The sequence below is a fragment of the Mirounga angustirostris genome, unplaced genomic scaffold, assembly GCF_029215605.1.
Source record: "Mirounga angustirostris isolate CCGP_5_RB_7025 unplaced genomic scaffold, mMirAng1.0.hap1 SCAF_5, whole genome shotgun sequence".
In the NCBI taxonomy this organism is placed as follows: domain Eukaryota; kingdom Metazoa; phylum Chordata; class Mammalia; order Carnivora; family Phocidae; genus Mirounga; species Mirounga angustirostris.
The window spans coordinates 120,998,074-121,018,310 of NW_026991713.1; the positions used below are offsets into that span (position 1 = coordinate 120,998,074).

At 36.4% G+C, this 20,237-nt stretch overlaps 1 protein-coding gene across 1 annotated transcript in view; it reads right to left on the reverse strand.

The window, feature by feature from the left end:
* Window positions 1-20,237, reverse strand: part of PLXDC2 (plexin domain containing 2) — a 457,639-nt gene that overhangs the window by 223,686 nt on the left and 213,716 nt on the right. Inside the window, exons 4-5 of the mRNA XM_045874316.3 lie at window positions 18,132-18,278; window positions 274-343 (exon numbers count right to left, since the gene is read on the reverse strand). Of these exons, the coding sequence (XP_045730272.1) occupies window positions 274-343; window positions 18,132-18,278 (217 nt within the window). The remainder of the gene's footprint in view (window positions 1-273; window positions 344-18,131; window positions 18,279-20,237) is intronic.

The window sequence follows — 20,237 nt, forward strand, 5'->3', positions numbered from 1 at the left end:
GAATTAAAACATAGAAGGAAAAAGAACGAGGAAAAAAGTAGAAGGAAAATGGATGAATCTAAGCTGAAAATTATTATAACTACATTTTTTTTCTTCTGAAAAGTTTTTCTAATAGCTCTACTCTTTCTTAGGTTTTATTTACACCCATGACTTTGTGATAGAAGACAAAGGTTTTCCCAATAAGTGTCCCCCTTGAAATGTAAAGTAAATTAAAAATAATAACTATAGTGAAACTATATGTTATTTAGGGTGAATGGGTAGAAAACCACTTACCCCCAGTTGCCACAGTGATTTCACGTAGGAAATGGCCATAAAATGGAAAATCGAAGGACAGATTCACTCTCTGCAAGGAACAACAACCAGAAAAGAAAATCAATAATGTGCATAATAGTAAATGTAAAATGAGAAGTCTTCCACTTAAAAAAAAAATGATGCTTCTACTTTGCACCACTATGATTGCAGTTGGCTATTCGATCCTGAGTCCTAGATGGTAATAAAGGATTTCTTTTTTTTCTGGTAATTAACTGTTTGAAGTATGTGAGAAGAAAAAAATTTGCACTGTTATGGTCTGTTGGTCTGTTCTTCCCTTACAGAGGAATCTGGAAGTTTCCACTGTGATTCAAGCTACTCTCTTAACATCACTATTGCCTTTTAGGTGTCCACGGAGAATCAGTTCAGTTATCATGGTGACCAGTTTATTTCACGGTTCTTTTTAGTTTGATTAGTTTTCTCCAAAATAGTAGAGCATGTTATCTGTCAGGTTTCATTGGATACAACATCAAAAAAATGATTTTATACAATTATACATTCAATTTGTCTTCTGTATATCCCATAATGAAAGGCAGTTTCATGGAACAAAATACCTTGCACTGTGATCGAGACCTGCAGATATTTTTATTTTTGGTGTAATGAGCTCTCCAGATTCAGTTTATTACATCCACTTTCAAAAGCAGAGTTGAAGAATAAAAAATGCTGGTTACTGGAGAACTACTTTTCCTTTGCATAGAAGAAAACTGGAAAGACTTAAGAAGAAAGCTCATAAATTTCACCCTTCTTTTTTTCTAAAAAGGGGACTGAAGCTTTTTTATTTTATTTATATGTATTTTAATTTATTAGTATATATATTATATATTTATATTATTTACAAGATATATATTAATGTTTTATATATCATATATATTTATACATTAAAATATATACAGTTTATACAATAAATATATGTACATAATATATATAGTAAAATAAAAACAAAACACAACAAAGCAAAATAAAAACCCTAGACTTTTCATGGTGAAGTAATATGAACCAGATATATTATTATTAGCCAAGAAGCAAGAAAAACAGTGAGTTATAACAAAGATGACCAACTGAAATAAAAGAATCCCGAGGGACTGTAATTAGCTGGTTTAGAGCCCCACAGCACATACAAACTACCTATAGCAAAAGGCCTTTTTGTTAAAATTCAACAATCTCTATATTATAGCTTTCCCAATATACAAATTAAAAAATATGGAGATGTATACCTAGATTGAATTTTGCTCATTCCAATTTTGCAAATGACTGCTTTTTTATATCCATCAGAGATTTCTAATGACTTATTTTGGCATGAAATTAATGATTCAAAATTTACAGTAACTTTTAATTAGTTTTTCATCCTTCCTTTTTAATGAAAACTGCATCTTCAGAAAGGGATTATCACCATTTTTATTTTTTTGCTAACTAACGGGAACAATAAAACCCATTTTCACTGCACTAACTGAAATGAGTGGTCACCAATAACCCTCAAATAAAAGGTTTAATGGCAAAATCATGTATCTCACAAAAGGCATCAAAAATAATTTTATAAAGGAACTTGCTGTGGTGTATTGTTCTTCATCATTCTAATCTATTTCCATATTCATGGGCAAATTGGTAAAATTTATCACTTTGGCATCCTCACTTCCAGAGTAGAAGTTGGGTTGAAACATATATCACTAACAAACTCTATCAATTACTACCACAGATGAACCAGAAGAATATGACGTTAGTTTCTCAGCCACCACAAATATTTCAATATTTTTAGAAGAAGACTGAGAAGCATAAATACATAAGTTAAAGACTTTTTTTTGAGAAGTAAATAAGCTCTCAAAGAAAATTTGCTACTATATTATCATGAAGAGTAATATCAATGATTAAACTGTTTCCCAGTTTACCTTAGTTACCACCATGACTGCTTCACGGACACTGCTAAGGAATAGCAATGGAAATTTAGAAAGAGCTACCTTCTCAATACTTGTGAAATCCACCCATTTTTTCTGTGGGTAATAGTTCCCAAATGTAGGTGCCTAATAACTTCTTCATAGTGTGTTGGCTCTATTTTCCCTAGAATTCGTTCTCCATACTATCTTGGATATCACTCTCCCACTTAAGATCATTCAATCTAGATCCCACTGTCTCTGCCATCATATCAAAATAGTGACCAAGAGTTCTAAGGCCCAACAGTAACGGGCCCCTGCTACCTCACAAATTTCCCTTCCCATTTTCTGCTCTAGCCAATCTTCTAGAACATCCTTTAGTTCCTTGTAACTGTCACCTTTAAGTCTTGGGTCTGGTACTGCTACATGATCTCTTCTGACTGCCATAGTCTCTCAACCTTGGTTGGCCATGGCTTCCATATTCCTTAAGCCTTGGCTCAGTTTGGTTGGTGCTCCAAATATCAACTCTGATATAAAGATTTAGGGGCGGATAGTTTGTTTGGAAGGTGATCAAGATGCATTTGCTAAAGAAAGTGGGAAAAGTGAGACAAGGGAAGAGAAACCAGTGATAGATACACTATTAGGTATGTTACTGCTCTAGTTAGTTCTCCCCTTGGAGAACCTCAGAGAAACAATAGAAAAGACATGCTTCAGAATCTTTTGTTTGGAGGTCAGGAGGCTGGGACATTTATCCATGAACTCCCATCTCCTACAGAATGGAGGCTAACTCGCCCCTCCACCAGACTACCCATGCTTGCACCCTCAGGCAGAAAGAAGAGACACAGTACTTAAGCTGGGAAGTTGCTGATATGTTAGAACTGCCTCCCATGGTTTCAGATGAACTCAGGGAGGCAGAAGGAATATGAAGAAGCATCAACAGGCACTAGCTAGGATCACATCCAGAAAGTCCTACTTTGACCTCTTAGCTCAAGTTATGTCTTCTTACTATATCTTACCTAACATTCTCTCTCTCTATACACACACATAAAGCAACTGCTTGAGATTCAAATAATAACTGTATCAAAGTGAAACTAACTCAGCATCAGAGTAGCTAAAAATGGCCCAAGAGGAAAACTAGAATTGGAACCTGGGTTTGATGGACAACAAAGACAATGGTCCTAATTACTGAGATTAAAACAAAGTGATGAGAAAAAGGCCTTCATTTTTGAAAGGCAAATTTTTGAAAATTATTATTATCCCTCCTTAAAACACACACATACAATCAAACAATACGAAAACAAAAACATAAAATGCACTAGAATTTTATGACGTGCTTTGAAGCTAAATGATTATATATTCAATATAATTACCCCTGGATAATTGGATTATTATTTTGTCTCAGTATGATATATAAAACAGGCATGAGGGGAGTTGAAGAAAAGTTTTATTTGTTCATTCATCCAGTTGACAATCATTTATTTAACACCTCATATATGCCAGGCCATAAATCAGGGTCTGGGGATAAAAGTCAGTAAGTCCCACCCAGTTCCTTCCTTCAAGGAGTTCACAAAGTGGTGCAGGGGAATATCACATAGTGATAAACAGCAGGACTAGGCAGGGGCAGAGTAAGGACAAAGAGAGGCCACCCATCCCAGAGCAGATGGCACTAACACTGACTCTTCTAAAGAAACAACCAGGGGCGCCTGGGTGGCTCAGTCGTTAAGCGTCTGCCTTCGGCTCAGGTCATGATCCCAGGGTCCTGGGATCCAGTCCCACATCGGGCTCCCTGCTCTGCGGGAAGCCTGCTTCTCCCTCTCCCACTCCCCCGGCTTATGTTCCTGCTCTCGCTATGTCTCTCTCTGTCAAATAAATAAATAAGATCTTAAAAAAAAAAAAAAAGAAACAACCAGAAGTTAGCGAGATGAGACCTTAAGCCACGAGAGCAGAAGTGATAGGTCAAAATATAGGTAGAAAGTAAAACCAGAAGGACTTCGTGATTATTGGAAGGACACTTAACATTGGGAGTGAAGGAAGATACTCTAGAAAAAAGGACAGGTTTCTAACTGGGTGGCTGAGGGACACAGCACCACCAATTGAGAGAAAGAGGACAAGACAAACAATTATTTTGGTTAGGTGTGAGAAGGCTCATTACTTAAGCATCCTTCAGCTACATAATAAAAGTAAATAAGAACGAACCCAAATTGTATATGCAACAAGGAACTCTTCTGCAACCAGAAAGGCTAACAGAACCCTGGAATTTGTCACAAAAAGCCACGATAAACAAAAGCCAACAGAATATTGAAACTACAGTGTAATTACCATACTTTGCACATTATCCTGTCTTCGATCTCATCCCTTAAGCAATATATCATGCAAAGGGAGGAAGGGTTCAGCAAACCTGTCATGTGATTATTAATTAATAGTCTGGGAAAAAATATAAAAGCTCAGAAGTGAAATTTTCAAGAGCATGTGTGACATAAATAAAATCAATTGAATTTGCTACTTCTTTATACTCTGTAGAAAGCAGTGAATTATTTGAAAGGAGAGATGATAATTTTGAGACAAGCAAGCACATATGACTTCTTCACATGGGGGAGGATAAACTTATAAAACATTCTTTGAAGAGTTTGTAGAAGTATATAAATAGATCCCAGGTGGTCTGGTGCAGATTTATGGCAGGTACAGCCATGTACGACTGTGACCTTTAAAACCACATCATGCTCTCCCACAACATACCCCATGAAATTACTCTTGGGAACAGACTATCAGACTCAATCAGGGCCATCCTTCCAGATCTCTAAGTGTGTCTGCACCTCTTATTGCCTCTTCTACATATTTTTCTTATGCCAATTGCTATTTGTTTCAGACTAATTATTATGATCTCTGCTAATTCTTTTTTAATAACACAGGAATTGTAATCCTAAGTAAACACTATTCCAGTTTAACTTGTTTGCCTATTTCTCCATGGTATTACAACGATAAATTAATTTGCCAATGCCTATAACACCTTGAAGACAGAAACCTCCTAATATGAGTTAAGTATGTGGAGTGGGCACATTTATCATCCTAAAAGCCATTTTTTAAAATGTCATTAATAAAAACTGCTTTTTAATTTTAAGATAACTTGTTTTTTTTTAAAAGACATTTTCTTATATACAGTAATAAAGATACACTTTCCTGGTTCCCCCAAGTCTTTATTTCATTTGTATAAGACATAATCCTGGTGAAAAGCTTATGGCAAGAAAATTAGTAGTAACTAAACTTTAAGTAATTGCTGATTTCATGGGTTCATGATAGCAAAGGGTCCAAAGAATTTAGGGAGTATTCATTTATTTGAGAATGAATTCATGAATCAATCATTAATTTCTATCCATATATTTTAACATTCTATTTTTAGTCATTCAAATAATTTGATGTTTGATGTATCTTGAGGCTGTCAAATAGGTGGGATATTATTATTATTATTATTGGCAAAATGAGATCTGTATTATTTTCCCCAAAAACATTTCAAAAAGTAAATCAAATAAATCTTGAGACATATAATTTTCAGTTGTTTATTTATGGCAAGCCTTGGCATTGAGAGGAACTGCAAAATTTAAGAAAAAACATACATTTTGCTTTATTTAGCTTTATTTACATGGGTATTTCTACTGACAATGGCTTTTGTCTAGAATACCTGAATAAATGATCTCATTTCCAGTAAGATTTATATCTCTAGTAAATAAAAATGATTGAATAATCATTCTTATTAGGATAACTTTTTGTAGATAACTATGAATAAACTTAATTTCTTAATTGCGACGTGATATATTCTTCCAGAATGCACAAAACAATTAATTCTCTTGAACCTGAATAAAGTCCACATAAAACTCATTCACCTATAAATGCTTAGAATTGATTACCAGAGCCTTACTCCTTTACCAATCACAAAATACACATTTTATAATCTCTTACTGGAGCTAGATGAAGCTTTATTTTTCAATTTGCAATGGTTCTTTCCTCATTTCTAATGATCTAGCAAGGGTTTGGAGTCAGAGAGACTTGAAATTATGTCCCAGCTTTGGTGCTTAGTATGTGTGATTTCATAAATTATTTAACCTACTTAAGCCACAGTTTGCTCATCTGTAGTCAAGGCATTTCTTCAAAGGATTATTATAAGGATCAAATGACCAAATAACAGGTGGGCCTTCATAAGCACTGAGTCAATGATGGTGAAGTTCCTTGAAACTAATTTCCTAAACAAAAATAGCTCCCTATTTGATTCCTAACAAATAGCTGGAAGTGATGTGATATCTGTTGTCTTTAATATCAATGCAGGCAAACTGCTATACCAAAAGAATATCACAATTAGATACTATGTTTCTGAGCAATGTTATGATGCTCTCATGTTTGTTATATTGAAATAATCATAACGACTGTATTAACCGGGGTTGGGAAAATGGAATTAGCATTTAATATATCAGCCATTATGCTAAGTATTTTGCCTGTATTTAGCAAGTAGGAATGCTAAAATTAGAAGATCGAGTAAGATAAGAAACAGGATATTTGCATTAGTCACAAAGTGTCTTGCAAAAGATACTTGATCATCACAAAAGGAAACACAGTAATTTCACAGTGAAGGAACAAAATCTGGAAGATATCACCCAAAGCAGGTGATCAAAGTTAACATCACCAGTCATGTACCTCCTGATATGATACACAGTGAAGGACAAAATACCATTTCTGTAACACCACAAAAAGTAATTTTTGCCAAAAACAGAGACCTATGCTAAAACATGAAGGAACAGTAGACAGACCCCAAATCAGAGACATTATATGAAGTAACTGGCCAATACTCTTCAAAAGTGTCAAGTTCAGGAAAGACAAAGAAAGACTAAGGAACTGTCATAGATTAAAGGAGGCTAGGAGATTGGACAAATACATGCAATGTAGGTCCTAGACTGGATTCTAAATAAGAAAAACAGATGGTTTGGGGACAATTAACAAATATGAACAAGACCTACAGATTAGTTAAGAGTATAGGACCAGTGTTGATGTTTTAGTATCAAAAATTATACCATGAGTATATAAGGTGTTGTTAACATTTGGGGAAGCTAGGTGAAAGCTAAACAGGAACTCTTTCAATATTTCTTGAAAGTTTTTTAGTAAGCCTGAAATTATTAAAAAAAACTTAACAAAAAAAAACCCAAGTAATAATTTCTAACCACTAGAAGTACTAAAACTAGAATTTTAATCCACATACGTTTGACTCCAAAACTCTTGAGTTTTGACCCTTATATTATTACATCCCCCTTCTTTTATACCAGGTGCTTCTTTACCTACCTGTTATCAGACCTTCCATAACTGTGTTTTCTACCTGGGACTCTTAATACTGTCAGTCATTCATGGTTTTGTTCTTGGTAGACATAACAATTTCCTTTGAAATGTAGTGATAATAAGACATAGTCAGAAAGCTCCTAGATGCATGAGGCCAAAGTCATAAAAAAAGAGAAAATCTGAAAAAGGTACAGTGTTCTTAGATGAAACTCAGGATCGCAGGGCCTGCAGGGACTGAGCCGTGCTGGGCGGAGCCACAGTGAGCCATGTGCCACTGAGGCCTGATGGCCACACACAGGTCCCTTCTCAACAGACATGCGCACAGCCTGAACTCCACTTTTTTTTTTTTTTTTTTTTTTGCACATTTGGGGTATAGATGCTTCCATTTCTTAAGCTCCAAGGATAGATCCAGGGTTCCTATTTTCTAAACTTAGAGAACGTTTGTTTTCTTTTTTACAGTTCTCAATGGTAATTGCCTGTCACTGGTTTATTCACCTAGTTCACTGAAATCCATCCCCTCACAAAAGTAACATAAATTGAGACAGTAGAGTGATACAAATGTGAGTACATATACATGTATGTATGTAGATGTAGAAACAGAAAAATTTAAAAGGACAGATTTCTTCAATAAGCAGCTCTTAGAAAGAGAAAATGGGTGGGGGAGAGGCATATACATGTAGACAGCAGCGATACCAACTTATTTTAATAGTCCCTAAAGTAAAATCCTGCTTCTCAGCCATAAATGAGCTGAGTGTATTCCAGAAATAAAATAGCTGCAGTGGGCAGTATAACTCATAATGTTTTTACCATGTACTTTTTTTTTTTTGGTAAAAATGCAATGTTAACCACCTCTCACAGCCTGGAAGGAGCGGACAGGACATGGTCGTTAATCCAGTGACTAAAAACACTGGGAAACCTAATTGAAAGATCAAAATGTTCACGGAAAGGGGCTAATCAATATGTAAATATAAGGACAAGAGACTGGCTATTCTTTTCAGAAATAAAGCCCATCAATTGAATTGATTTTCTGAGTTAGAAATTCTAACTGCTTCAGCACTTTTTTCTTCACAGAACTAAGAACTTAATTAACTCTGCATATTGAATGACACTCTGCATGGGACTATTCCTATATTAGCAAACAAAATGGAAACATTGTGCACTTACCTGATGTTCCTTCAAAGGAACTAGAGAATTAGAGAACCAGAGAAGTGAACTAACACCGTTATCTTTTGACCTCTCTTATTGTATGGTTCCCAGCAAGCACTTGGCTTACAGTAGCTTGCCTGTATTTGCACATTTTGAGAATTATTCAAAGTAGTTTGTGTGAATATTTACCATTCAGGCAGGGTGCAGAGCAACACTGTTCAGGGAAACAGAGAAAGAGTAACAGGTTTTTATAAAGAAGCCCTTGGAGAATGGGTAGGAGGAGGATGAGACCCAGAAACCACTTCTGGATTTTCCACACTGTTCTAGAAGCAAGGCAGTGGATTTTGCCAGCTGTCTGAAGCTGAAGGGTACATGAGAATCACCTGGGGTGCTTGTTAAAATACAGATTCTTCGGGATGCCTGGGTGGTTCAGTCAGTGGGCATCTGTCTTCGGCTCAGGTCATGATCTCAGGGTCCTGGGATCGAGCCCCATATCGGGCTCCTTGCTTCTCCCTCTGTCTGCTGCTCCCTCTGCTTGTACTCTCTCTGTCTCTCTCTCTCAAATAAATTAATAAAATCTTTAAGAAAACTAAAAAAAATAAAATACAGATTCTGATTCTGCAGGTCTGGGGGTGAAGGGGCTGAAATTTTGAACTTCTAACAAGCTCCTAGGGCTGCTGATGCTGCCCTAGGGACCCCACTTTGAGAAGCGAGGCTCTATGTCAAATAATGGTCTTTGAAACACTAAAAACAGTGTTGTAAGGAAACTTTAGCAAGCGTGAAATGTGTTAAAAGGGTAAATAGACTGCATTCTGGATAATAGCATCTCACTTCGCCTGGCAACATTTACATGGCCTGAAATTTTCCATTTCAGGAATTGAAGCATGCAGGTACCTGCTAGCCACACGCCTAAGCAGTGATTCATGGCCACAGTACACCGAGGGCAATGACACTCTTGTTATGTCCTTGACCAGTGATCCTCAAACAGGGCAGGGCAGGAAAAATACTCCTATGGATGTTGCCTTTATAGTTTGCAAAGGTCCTCCCTTGCCTCAGTTGATTACAATCTGTCTTCCCTTCTTTCTTGTCAGTGGAAAATAACTGTGCGAAAAAGTTAAATGTTTGCATGATGATTACTAGCATTAATGTAACGGACATCTCTAGTACCATGCCAACCACTGAGTTAAGCACTGCACAGATGTTAAATCATTTAATACTAATGACAAGCTTAGAAGTAGGTACTATTATCGTTCCCATTTTACACCTTGACTGAGGTGTTAAGATTTGGCATTCAATGAAGGCCAAGTTCATCAGAAGAGTAACTAAGTAATTCAAAAATTTGATTACAGATTGAAATTGAAATTTAGGTCAAGTTCAGTTATACCTCTTCATCCTCCTCTGTTAACTTCTCTTTTTTAACTTTTTATTTGGAAATCACTTCAAATTTAGGTTACAAAAATAATACAAAGAACCCTCTATATCGTTTATACAGATTCACCAATTTTTAACATTTACCACAGTTGGCAACTTCTGGATTTTTCAAAAGCTGTGAAAAATGATGCCTCTCAACACAGCTTCTGGGAGCTGCTCCCTTAGGAAAACCTACCCATCTCTACAGTCTACCCTGCAAGGGATTAGGGCTTGGGTGCCTAACCCTTGACCCATTTATCAGCAATGAACCTTACTTGGCATTTCTTCTCAGGTAGAAGCTGCTGCATGTTAAGAAAGTCCTGGCAATTCATCACCAGTTGAGAGTGGCTTCAGGTGGTTCACTTCTAGTCCCACTGGCATTTTAACAGGGCACCTCCAGTAAAGAAAGAAAGAGACACCCACTTTCTGGGGCTGGAAACTGAGGCACAGCAGAAATTCTAATGAGAAGCCAATTTATAAACAAACAATGTGAGATTTTGACTATTTTCCCTAGGGTAAGCAATCGACTATAATTTGGTAAAAAGAAATAGACAAAAATAAAGATAATGAAAATTAGTATAATATATATGTTTTTAAGATTTATTTATTTTAGTGAGAGAGAGAGAAAGAGCATGAGAGGAAGGGGAAGAGGGAGAGGGAGAGAAAATCTCAAGTAGACTCCATGCTGAGTGCAGAGCCCAATGCAGGGCTTAATCTCAACGACCCTGAGATCATGACCTCAGTTGAAACCAAGAGTTGGACGCTTACCCGATGTGCCACCCAGGCGCCCTGGTATAACCAATATTTTTAGAAGATTCTAAAATACTAGCTTGTCCAAGAAATCTCAGTCCCAAAGTATCTTAAATCTTTTATCTAATATAATTACAGATTTTTCATAAGAATTAAGTATTTTCTTTTAGTAGTATTCCCCCTTAAGAATATTATATTCCATGTTTTGCTAATTTTTCTGTGTTATAAAACATTCCCCTGCAAAAGAGTCATGTGAAAGCTTTATAATTTTACACCTTCAGGATGACAATATGTTTTGCAGTAATGTTTTCTAAAATTAACTGTTATTAAGTCTTCATGGCCTCATGGAGAGATCTCAGAAAAGATGATCAAAAATAGTTCAGAGAAGACAATCTAGAAGGAAAGACAAGAGTAAATGAACTTATTTATTCTACCTGAGACATGGCTGTGGAGTCCCATGTTAGCAGCTTTATGATTATGAAAGTTTAATACAAATGAAATCTTCCAAGAAGGTTTCACAGAAACCTCAAGTGTTTGCCTCACTTGTGACTTTGAAAGCTGGGCAGAGATTTATCTATCTGGAATTATTTTACAACCATCACTGGTCACAGAGGATGAATAAGATTACCTCCTATGACTCTGATTTTATACAAATAATGGTAGCCATTCACTAAAGACAAGATGGAGAAATAAGATTAAATTGAACTTGAGTATGATTTTTTTTAAAAAAGTATGTTTTGGTTTGGAAAACTAAGGCTTGTTACATGCATAAAAATTGATCACTGTGGGATTCATAAAGCTATCTTTAAGACTCTCCAAAGTCCTTTCTATGTCTGAAGTCGTTCCTAGATTCACAGGAAGGGTCTCAAGGGTAGCTTAAATAATTATTAATATACATCTGTTTAGGTAATTGTATCAGTAAAACATGTTTACTAAACTCAGCACATTAGGTGACCCTAAGGAATGCTTAAACTGTGTTATTAAAGCCATCAGCTGGAGAAGGAATAGGTCTTTCTGGGTATTTATTTACCGGCTTTATGGCGGGTGGACCAACTTATTTCCCTGGGATGCAGGGGAACAGGACTCAGCTACTCTAATTCATGTTAGTTTTGTGGAATGAAACAAAGACGTGCCTTTATTTTCCATAAAAGTCCCTCAATTAATACTTTCTTGAGGACAGAGAGAATTATTCTCAAAATTGATAAGTGACTAAAGTATAATAATAATAGTAAAATGAACTAATTAAACCAAAATTTAGGTAGAGAAACTCATGGAGACACAACTCATGCCAGTCTGTTATTAAACTAGAGGAAAATCCTAAGAACAAAGGCAAATAAGGCCAGGTTGATAAACTGTGAGTGTCTTGTTTGAAATGGAAAAACTCAAATGAGAGAAAGCAGCAAGTTTATCCAACCAGCCAAAGTAAAAATAAATAAAAGCAACTTACTGTTAGTGTGAACAGAACTCAGGCAAAAATGTGTGGTCTAGATAGCAGCCTAATCGAGACAGCAAATTACATTGACTTCTGAGTTAATCATTTAGAAAAATAAGCACTTCTCAACAGATTTTCTGATGCACAGGAAAATATGAAATTGTGCAGTATGAGAAAACAACTGATCAAGTCACCACAGACATCCAAATTTAGCCTGCCAACATCAACATTATGCAAATAAAAAGCCCATGGAAATGCTAGTTGAAATAATGTTACCTTCCTGGACCAAAAAAAGAAAAAACTTAATTTTTAAAAAAGATTTATTTATTTATTTGTTTGAGAGAGAAAGAGAGAGAGGCAGGGTGGGGCAGAGGAAGAGGGAGAGAGAAAATCTCAAGCAGACTCCCCACTGAGCATGGAGCCCAACACGGGACTCAATCTCAGGATTCTGAGATCATGACCTGAGCCGAAATCAAGAGTTGGACACTTACCTGACTGAGCCACCCAGATGCCCCAACTTAATTTTTTTAATGACTATATATTCATACAGACTATATATTCACATAGCCTGAGGATCTCCACCGACAACAGTCCAATTTTTAAAATTAAAAAAAAAAATGACATCAAAAAATATACAAGTTCCATAAAAAACCTTACCTGAATTATGACAGAGATAGAGAGCAGAATTTCATTTCATTTTGCTTGGGTTTCTTATATAAAGAATCAATCTTTCTACCAATAGATGGAAAGATAAATTTTTTTTTTAAAGATTTTTATTTATTTGACAGAGAGAGACACAGTGAGAGAGGGAACACAAGCAGGGGGAGTGGGAGAGGGAGAAGCAGGCTTCCCGCCGAGCAGGGAGCCCGATGCGGGACTGGATCCCAGGACCCTGGGATCATGACCTGAGCCGAAGGCAGATGCTTAACATCTGAGCCACCCAGGCTCCCAGAAAGATAAAATTTTTTTAAGCTAAGAGTGTGTTTATGTTTGGCCAGGAGCACACTGGTGTTTTCTTGGCCAAATAATAATAATAATAATAATAATAATAATAATAATAATAATAGAGATACACTATAGATATAAATACATAGATGCATATCTATCTATTGGAGACTCTTGGAGAGCACTTGGAATTCACTTATTTGGGGGTTATTTTTTATTATCAAGAATGAGGATTCTCAAATTGCACTGCCTTACAATCTCATTTTTATTTGCTATTTTCAGTATCCTTTCCTATCCATTTCATTTTTATTCTTAAAACAGCACTAGAAGGTAGTCGAGGCAGGCATTTTTCCCCCTTTCTTCCAAGTTATAAAATTGAGGTACAGAGAAGCCAGAAACCAAGAAAATGAGTTTTGGAGCCAAGGTTTCATGACCTCCGTGACCCTGGATTCCTTCCACCGGGACAGTGGTACTTCTCTAGAAGTTGTGAATCACAATTTCATAAGCTGTGGTTTCAGAAAGAAAAATAATTCTAATTTGTCTGGCTGCAGAATCAAACTTCATGCCCAGCAACAAAGTAAATAATATGGATATAGATATACAGAAGAAAATATCAAAAGTATGGGGCACCTGGGTGGCTCAGTCAGTTAAGCATCTGCTTTCGGCTCAGGTCATGATCCCAGGGTCCTGGGATCGAGTCCCATGTCGGGTTCCCTGCTCAGCAGGGAGCCTGCTTCTCTCTCTCTCTCTCTCTCTCCCTCTACCCTTCCACTCCTGCTCATTCTCTCTCTCTCAAATAAATAAAATCTTTAAAAAAAAATATCGAAAGTGTTGCATTTGAAGGTCCACACAGAGGAAAAGAAACAATTCGGATGGGTTCCTAGCCAGACACTTCTAGATCTGCAGTCTGACAACTGCATGACTTTGAATAAAGGCCAAAAAAAAAAAAAAATAAGTACTAGTATTTGAATATAAAGTGTATGGCTCATTGCTTGCCATATGGTAGGGACTTAGACAAATTTTCACTATCCTTTGTCTACAAAAACATGCTTCTTCCTTTAATCGGTCAAAGTTAAGACTAGGTTTTAACATCTGTTTTTTTTTTTTTTTTTGCAATAATGATTTAAGAAATGCTATTCAAACCAAAAAGGACAATGGGGAGATTATAATAAAATTATAGCACACATATGTAATATACATACTAATGAGTATGATTTACATTCTAAAAGGAAAAAGAAATCAATGTGTTTCAGCTTATGAAGCATTTGAAGCGAGTGATTTCTAAGTTTTCCTCTGCCCTGAAATTATAAAATATGTGGAAAGGAGAAAAGGGAAAGCTCTTACCTTAATTCGACTCCCTTCCTCTTACTAGAATATTAATCTAAGACTCCAAAATGCTGTTTAGACATTTATAAATGATGGTGGTGGAGGGGAAAATATTTCCTTAAAAAATCATGCTGGGGGCACCCGGGTGGCTCAGTTGGATAAGCAGCAGACTCCTGATTTGGTTCGGGTCACTACCTTGGGGCCCGGGGATAGAACCCTGTGACCTGGCTCTGTGCTGGGGGCAGGGGGAGGGGGATGTCTCTCTCTCTCCTTCTCCCTTTGCCCCTCTCCCAGCTTGAGTGCGTGCATGGGCATACTCTCTCGTGAGCTCTCTCTCTAAAAATAAATAAATAAATCTTTAAAAAAAAAATCATGCTTCCAAGTCAGACACTCCTTTATCTTCCTCTGAGCCATTCTGAAGCAGCCTGGAAGGGGGAGGGAAGCTGCATCTTCAGGGATACACAATCTTTTCCAGCTTCCTCATTCACCTCCTGCTTATCCAGGGCTGGATTAGTTAGCCAAATGCCCTTGGGTCTGCCCTTAGATACATATTTCTTTTCTCTTTTTTGTCTAATTTGTTCACAGAATGTATGTCCTTGGTCATGAAAATTATATCATTGGGTGATAAGACTTGAGAAACTCCCCTCTTCCCTTAGAGCTTAAATTTAAGTCCTGTTTCCAGCTAAATTACCAGAGAGCTCTGCACCAAGGATTATGATGCTTAAGACATCAACAAACCTAATTAATAAAGTGGATGTGACATTTCCCGTTTGTCATTTTCCCTTGTGCTAAAGCCTTTCAGTAACATCATGGGGAAAAGTAGCAGCAGTGTGGCGCCTGGGTTGTGTGTGTGTTGTGTGGGGTAGGAGGGAGGGTGTTTATGGACCCTAGTGAGCCCCCTGGTCATAATACGTTAGAGTTCTGTCATCAACCTGATTCTGCTCCCAGAAAGGCATAATAGAAATGGAGAAAAGAGAATCAGGCAAGATTGGAAAGGTGGGGAGGCCAACTGAGGCAATGTTTTTTTATTATTATTATGTTAATCACCATACATTACATCCCTAGTTTTTGATGTAGTGTTCCATGATTCATTGTTTGCATATAACACCTAGTGCTCCATGCAGTACGTGCCCTCCTTAATACCCATCACCAGGCTAACCCATCCCCTCACCCCTCCCCTCTAGAACCCTCAGTTTGTTTCTCAGAGTCCATAGTCTCTCATGGTTCATCCAACTGAGGCAAATTTAAAACATGAATCACTCTTTACAATTTGGAAATCTCAGACTAATATTTAACAGTCACACTGAACAAAGCAAGAATGTTTGTAGAAAGTTTTTAAAAAATATTCTATTAACTAAATGTATAAGTTTCAAGATATAAAACATACTTAAGTGAAGGACACTAAGTGGCAAAGTTTTCCAGGAAAAAAAAAAAAAGAAACTAAGAAATATTATCAATTCTGTTGTTGTAAATGGAAGCATGTACCTAGGGGTATGTGTGTGCACGTGTGTGCGTGTGTGTGTGTGTGTGTGTATGTTCTTTTGATAGTGATAGGGAAAATGGGTATAGGACCAGTTTCTAACTCTTAAGGAATGTTTGATGATGGCTAAAATTCTTGTTAAAAAAACAAAAAACCAGGCTCTGACAATGACAGAGTAGCTAAAATAAAGGTTTCTACCAATGATAAGTATTTAAAAGTCTATGCAGGAACACCAGATAAATTACAAGCAGAGGCTCAAGCATTTGCGCTTAGGCCAATCCTTGGTGTTGAAAGCAACAGTATCACACCCACACTACCAGTAAGAAAAAGTGGCTCATTACAGCATCAAAATTTTCCTTGAGACTAATCAGAGAACTGAGGCTACATGGCAACCAAGTGACCCCTCTTCCAAAGAGAAAAAATATTCTTCAAAGAAAGGTAAGACACACAAACTGCTGCACTTTGGGGAGAGCACAGGATATGATAAAAGTGTGTAAGACGAAATCCGCCAACGGTTTAACTGATAATCTTCATTCTCTGCCTAGAGATTTCATCTATAGTGGCTGACACCACAATTGGGCCAATTTATGGAAACTTCAATTGGATGCACTCAACATTTGAACTTTCACAAAGGGCATTTTACACTATTAGGTACTGTAATATAGTGGGAAGATTGTCAAATGCAAGAAATTTCTGATAGACATTGTCCTAATCTAATCTTTTTCATTTTCTCTTCTTTTGAAAATCTGTTCTAAATTCAACAGTGAATCATTTCTGAATCTGTCATCTTGCCCGGGGTTGCCTGAATATGGAAGAGAAAAGGGATGGTGGAATTCAGTAAGGCGAGATGGCTCCTTTGTTTGCTTCTCAGCCTCAGAAAACATGTGCTCCATACTGACAATTCAATGAATCATCTCATGGTGAGTTATAATTAATTTTCATTTTAACTGTTAGGAGTTGATCTCCTGGAAAGAGGGAAGTCTACATATATACAGTGAAAGTTCTTGGCCAAAAGTTTTGATATAATCGTCAAATCCGTGCCTCTTAAATCACTTAAGCCATTGATTCTATTAGTTCTATCTTTAAATCAATAATGGCAATTACATTTGAAAGGCTAAAGTTGTTGTGTTTTTACTTTAAGCCCTATTAAACTGCATAAGACATGATTTCACTGATGGTAAGATTACTGGTATTATCCACGAGAGCAAAACTAAGTAACTTTTGAAACGTTAAATCAGGCATTGGTCAGAAAATGACTATCCAAAACTGCTGGAACCCCAAGTAGGATATATTCTACACAAACATTTTGAGAGTGGGCTTGGCTGCCTAGGCTAACAACTGAGTCTCATCACTTACTAGCTGGAGACCTTAAGGCAGGTTCCTTGACTTTTCCAACACTCAGTTCTCTCATCTGCAATACCTGGATGGCAATAATATTTAAATAATAGGGCGAATATGCTGTGAAGATTGAAAAGCTAATCCACGTAAGCTGGCAGTCTGACAGGTGGAATAGGATACGGATGACCACGTGAGGTAAGTGAGGCCAGTGGTAATATTGTGTCATCCCCACTATATTGACACAGAAACTACACCTCATTAAAAAGTTATATCCCTTGTTAAGAAGCCAGAGCTGGTAAATTATAAACTCAGACTGAAAACATGTTCGGAGACTTCCAGATTTAATTTGTTTCCTTTGTATCAAACTTCCTCACTGAGATACGTAGTTTGGTCTACATATGCTATCGGAATCATAAATGTTTCTGGTGAAATCTTTTTCAGATCAAGAGATTAATAAACCCATGTAAAATGGGAGATACCAAATTCAAGTAGTTTTTTTGAAAAATGTTCTCTAAATTCATAGATTACAAAATGACTGAAAATCATCCAAGATCAATCTCGACTTTGAATATTCAACACATCATTTTACTAGGGAAATTATGGTTAATTTGTTTAATTATTAGTTAAATTGATGGTGACTTCTCAAAATAATTCTTTTTCATTTTCTTTAAGACCTTATATGCAATTACTAATCTAAATTGCAATTGTAGAACTAAGTAATAAAAAGTGATCACAACAAACAACACTGGTGTACCAATTAAAGCAAAAATTTTTTCACAGCAGACAAAAACCCTCAAAATGCCAAAGCACTTACTGCAGCTTGCCGATGAGTATTGGACAATATTCCATGAATCTTCACTTTGTCCTTTTCCATCTGGTCTATGTTCACCCACAAACTCCGGCTGGCAGAATCAGATGGACCATATATCCGAGATATATAGTAATTGTGATCTGTGTCCTCCTATAATAAAAGAATAATGCACATCAAGAACAGAGACAGCATGGATGGGCCTTGAGGATGTTATGCTAAGTGAAATAAATCAGACAGGGAAAGACAGATACTGTATGTTCTCGCTTACATGTGGAATCTATAAAAGCTGAACTCATAAAAAAAAAAAAGTAGAATGGTGGTACCAGGGGCTGTGGAATGGGGGGAAATGAGAAGATGTTGGCTAAAGAGTACAAATTGCCAGTTATAAGACAAATACCTTCTGGGGATCTAATCTACAGCATGGTGACTATAGTTAACAATACCGTAATTATAAGGTAGCTAAGAGAATAGATGTCTCACTACAAAAAAGAAATGGTAATTATGAGATGTGATGGAGGTGTTAGCTAATGCTATGGTGGTAATCATTTTGCAGTATATAAGTGTACCAAATCAACAGGATGTACACTTTAAACTTACACAATGTTATATGTCAACTGTATATTCCAGCCTCAATAAGGCTGGAAAACAAAGAAACATTTAAGTCAATATATACCTAATTTATATAATTGACAGAGATGTAGAGAGAGTTCTATTAAAAAAAGAGTCCTCCCCAAAAGGAAAGGAAAAAAAAAACCCTAGAGATAGTGTCCCTAAAATTCTTAAAAAACAAACAAAAAAATGATACTGTGAAACTAGACATGCTACTATCCTTCAAAATAGCCAGAGGAGTTAAATAACCTCTAAGGAAATCTAATTAGATTTAAAAATACATAAAATAAGCCTCTTTAGAGGAAATTGTTACGTAAATAAAACATAGAGGAAAATGTATACTCTGTTTACAATAGTCTTTTTACCACAGTAATTCTAGGGATCTAATTGCCGTCCAAACAAAATGTCACTTTTGGAACTATTTACTGAAAACCTGAACTCTAAGTACTACTGAGTGACAACAAATCCAAACTTCTCTTCTTTAAAACTAGGGCCTGCTCTCAGTTAATGATCCTAAGAATGGAAATAATTCATTTTTCCCCTATAATTTGGGTTATTAAATTCTTTTATTTGAATTCTCACTATTGATTATCACCATAGTGCCTGTCACAAAACCTTTAATTTTCATGTTTCTCACTCAGTGAAGAGATTTAAATGTTTTAAAAGGGGATATTGCTGAGGAACATCCAGAACAATCACATGATTCTTGCCTAACTCGGGTTGCAATGAATTTTACTTTTTTTTTTTTACCATAAAATGTAACTGTGCTTATCAATTTGAGGAGTCTGTTAGATAAAATATATTTTAAAACATTCAGGTATATGTAAGGATAATGTCTGGTAAATAGAGGGTATATGATTTGAACAATAAGGTTTGGAAGGTGAATTTCATCTGATGCATTTTTGTTCCTGAGGTGCTAATTAAATAAAATACAATTATTCTTGAAATCTAGTCAAAACAGGAATTCCATGTACCTTTCATAGTCATCAGACTAGAAATATATAAAACTGACTACATAAAGGAAAGGAATTTTCTAAGCAGTATTCTAAATAGATTTTGCCACATGACTAAAAGAAAAAGTATGACTAAATATAAACCTTGAGAACAGTGATTCCATGTTAACAGTAAGATATATATATATAAAAAAAAGTCCTAGGTAAACCTCCAACCTCTAATTAAACTCTAGGTATCACATGCAAAATATGGGTGTAACCCTGATGAAAGAGAAAAAAGTCCTTCAGCGAAAGAAGAAAAAAGGAGACACAAAGAAAGAAGCATGAGTAAGATTCCGTGCAGCCCAAGAGATATTAATATCCTAGTGGTTTTCTAGCACTCCCTTCCAGAACATTATGGCCCTGACTGCCTGGGTTCTCGGAGGGGAACAAGCATTTGGTTGTGTCTCCAACACGTATTCAGCTCCTCCCTGCTGTCTGGGGGCTTCACCATGGAAGCTGTGAGGTGGGTACTCTCTTCGACATTGGGCACAAGCCATTCGACACC